General features: G+C 51.4%; 1 protein-coding gene across 1 annotated transcript in view; it reads right to left on the bottom strand.

Moving 5' to 3' along the window:
- SLC27A1 (solute carrier family 27 member 1) overlaps positions 1-2734 on the bottom strand; it is a 10912-nt gene that overhangs the window by 6694 nt on the left and 1484 nt on the right. Inside the window, exon 3 of the mRNA XM_042894477.1 lies at positions 624-1018. Within this exon, the coding sequence (XP_042750411.1) occupies positions 624-1018 (395 nt within the window). The remainder of the gene's footprint in view (positions 1-623; positions 1019-2734) is intronic.

Here is a 2734-nt window from a genome sequence, read left to right on the forward strand (position 1 = left end):
CCCCTCCAACCCATTCCATGGCTCTATCATCTTCAAGGACCCTTCCAACCCAACCACTCCATGGTTCTTTGAACTTTAAGGACACTTCCAACCCATTCCATGGCTCTATGATCCTAAGGAGCCTTCCAACCCAACCATTCTACAGTTCTGTGATATTTAAGGACCCTTCCAACCCATCCCATGGCTCTATGATCTTCAAAGACCCTTCCAACCCTAATATTCTATAGTGCTATGATCTTCAAGGACCCTTCCAACCCATTCCATGGCTCTATGATCTTCAAGGACCCTTCCACCCCAACCATTCCATGGTTCTATGATCTTTAAGGACCCCTCCAACCCATTCCATGGCTCTATGATCTTCAAGGACCCTTCCACCCCAACCATTCTACAGTTCTCTGATCTTTAAGGACCCCTCCAACCCATTCCATGGCTCTATCATCTTCAAGGACCCTTCCACCCCAACCATTCTACAGTTCTATGATCTTTAAGGACCCCTCCAACCCATTCCATGGCTCTATCATCTTCAAGGACCCTTCCAACCCAACCACTCCATGGTTCTACAATATGGAGGTCCCTTCCATCCCCACCCCCTCCATGACTCTACGATCACCCAGGCGCCCCACCTGAGGACAGCTCCCCTCCAAAAATCACCGCTTTGGCTCCTGACGTCGTTATGCAGTAAACCAGCGAATCCAAGCGCAGGTTGAAATTAATGAGGGCCGCTTCGATGCCGACTTTCGCCATCCCCAACCAGAGGCCGACGAACTCGGGGCGGCTCTCCATGAAGATGGCAATGACGTCCCCGAGGCGGAAGCCTTGCTGGTAGAAGAAATTGGCCACGGCGTTGGAATACTCGTCCAGCCACCGGAAGGTCCACTTCTCACCCGTGGCCTCGTAAATCAGGGCCACTTTGTCGGGGTGCCGGCGGACGACGTCCTGGAACATCTTGGGAATGGTGGTGTTGTTTTTTTGGTGCCGTCGTAGCTTGTACTTGACTCGCAACAGCACCGAGAGGCCGCTGAAGCAAAGAAAGAGAAGAAATAAGAAATCCAGCAGGATTTGCAGCATTTTCCAGAAGGAATTGCAACGTTCTCCGGAAGGAAATATGATGTTGGTACCGACATCAATGATTCTCTCTGTTGGGACACCCTTGGCGTTATCTGGAAGGCCACTAAGTTTCATGGATGGCTCTTGGTCTACTTTACAATCTTTGATATTGAAATTAATCCGTTTGTTATTGTTTTTTTTTCTTTAATATTGATGCTTCTGAGTCAAACACAGCACTGATTTCCATATGGGAACACGGACACGGTGTGTACCCCCCCTATGGGAGTCCCATTGGAATCCAACCCCTTGGACACCTCAACCACGCTGACACTGAACTTCGGATCGCTGCCGCTCTACGGAAAACGATGGCTTTTAGCATTATGGTAACAAAACTCACAAAAACACCAACGATTCTGGCACCTTCCATGCCTCAAACCAGGGGTGATCCATAAATCTGAACGTTGGTGTCAAATCAAAGCGGTGATGCTAAGCCACGGGTTGTTTTTTTTTTAAGGATATGAGTGGGGAAAAAAAGCTTTGCAATGATTGCTTTCACCTGGAAGGGAAATGTGACCTTACATAGGCAGCACCTCTCTTGCCAGGATGATTTTCAGCATTTTTGTGCTATTTATCCAGTTTTACGCCTTGGGATCTGTCATTATTTAAGTGACAGAGCCAGCATCACCACTCATAAAGCAAAGCAAGGAAGGAAACAAAGCCAACGGTTCCCCTTTCGGCCCTGGGATGGTCAGAGGGGATGAAGAAAACACAGATTTCAATGACCACGTAAGGAATGATGGATAATATATCAGAACAGCAGCACAGATTCTGCTCCCTTCTGGAGATGGGACCAAATGGAGGCAGCGCGGCGCGTTTCTCTTCCGCCAACATCAAAGAGGGAATTACTGCGCCACGAGACTTCGGAAGAACCCCCAGAAAACCCCAAACGTCGTTTAATGTCAGCCCTGAAAGAAACCCCCGCAGCTCTGAGTGTCAATGAGCACAGAGGGGAGGGGGAAGGGATCCCTCAAACGGAGCTGTTGGCCACGGTCGGGCTGCGCGGTGACCTTCCGCGGAGCGGTGCCAAGCGCGGAACAGAGGAGCCTTTTGTCTCATGAGCCACACTTTTCCAGATACTTAAAGGGTTTTATTCCGCCCGGTTTATTTTCTGCCATTCTTCCCAGCTCGCCGGGCAATCGGGAGGAAACAGCTCTTCAAGGCTCAGTGACAGCCGCGGCAAAGCCAGGCAGCGCTGGCCAGGGCAACGGCCTTAAATCCTTACAAATTCAAAGCACATCCACCCCCAAAAATGGGCTAAAAACTGCGGAAATCAGTGAGACACCCTCGACAGCTTCCAGGAATAACAGTGGCCTTTCCTCATGCTGCTCCCATCCCCGAATTTCACTCCTCAAAGGCAGAGTGGAGAGCAAGAAACATCCTCACATCACTGAGGCTCAGCGGCTGAACTGGACCGGCAGCAGTGCTGGCACTGGGGTGGAACTGGAAGCGTGGGGACGGCAGCGGGGTGGGTGTGGGATGGGCATCCTGCAGGGCAGCACGTCCTGGGGGCCAAGCACTGGGAATTAGGCAGCAGTTACTGGGCACTGGGTGTAGGGAACGGGGCACTGGGTGCCACGCGCTGGGCACTGGGCACCAGGTTGGGGATATGGGGCACTGGGCACCAGGT

The sequence above is a fragment of the Lagopus leucura genome, unplaced genomic scaffold (assembly GCF_019238085.1).
Source record: "Lagopus leucura isolate 7727_CA_CO unplaced genomic scaffold, USGS_WTPT01 223-0_obj-0_obj, whole genome shotgun sequence".
In the NCBI taxonomy this organism is placed as follows: domain Eukaryota; kingdom Metazoa; phylum Chordata; class Aves; order Galliformes; family Phasianidae; genus Lagopus; species Lagopus leucura.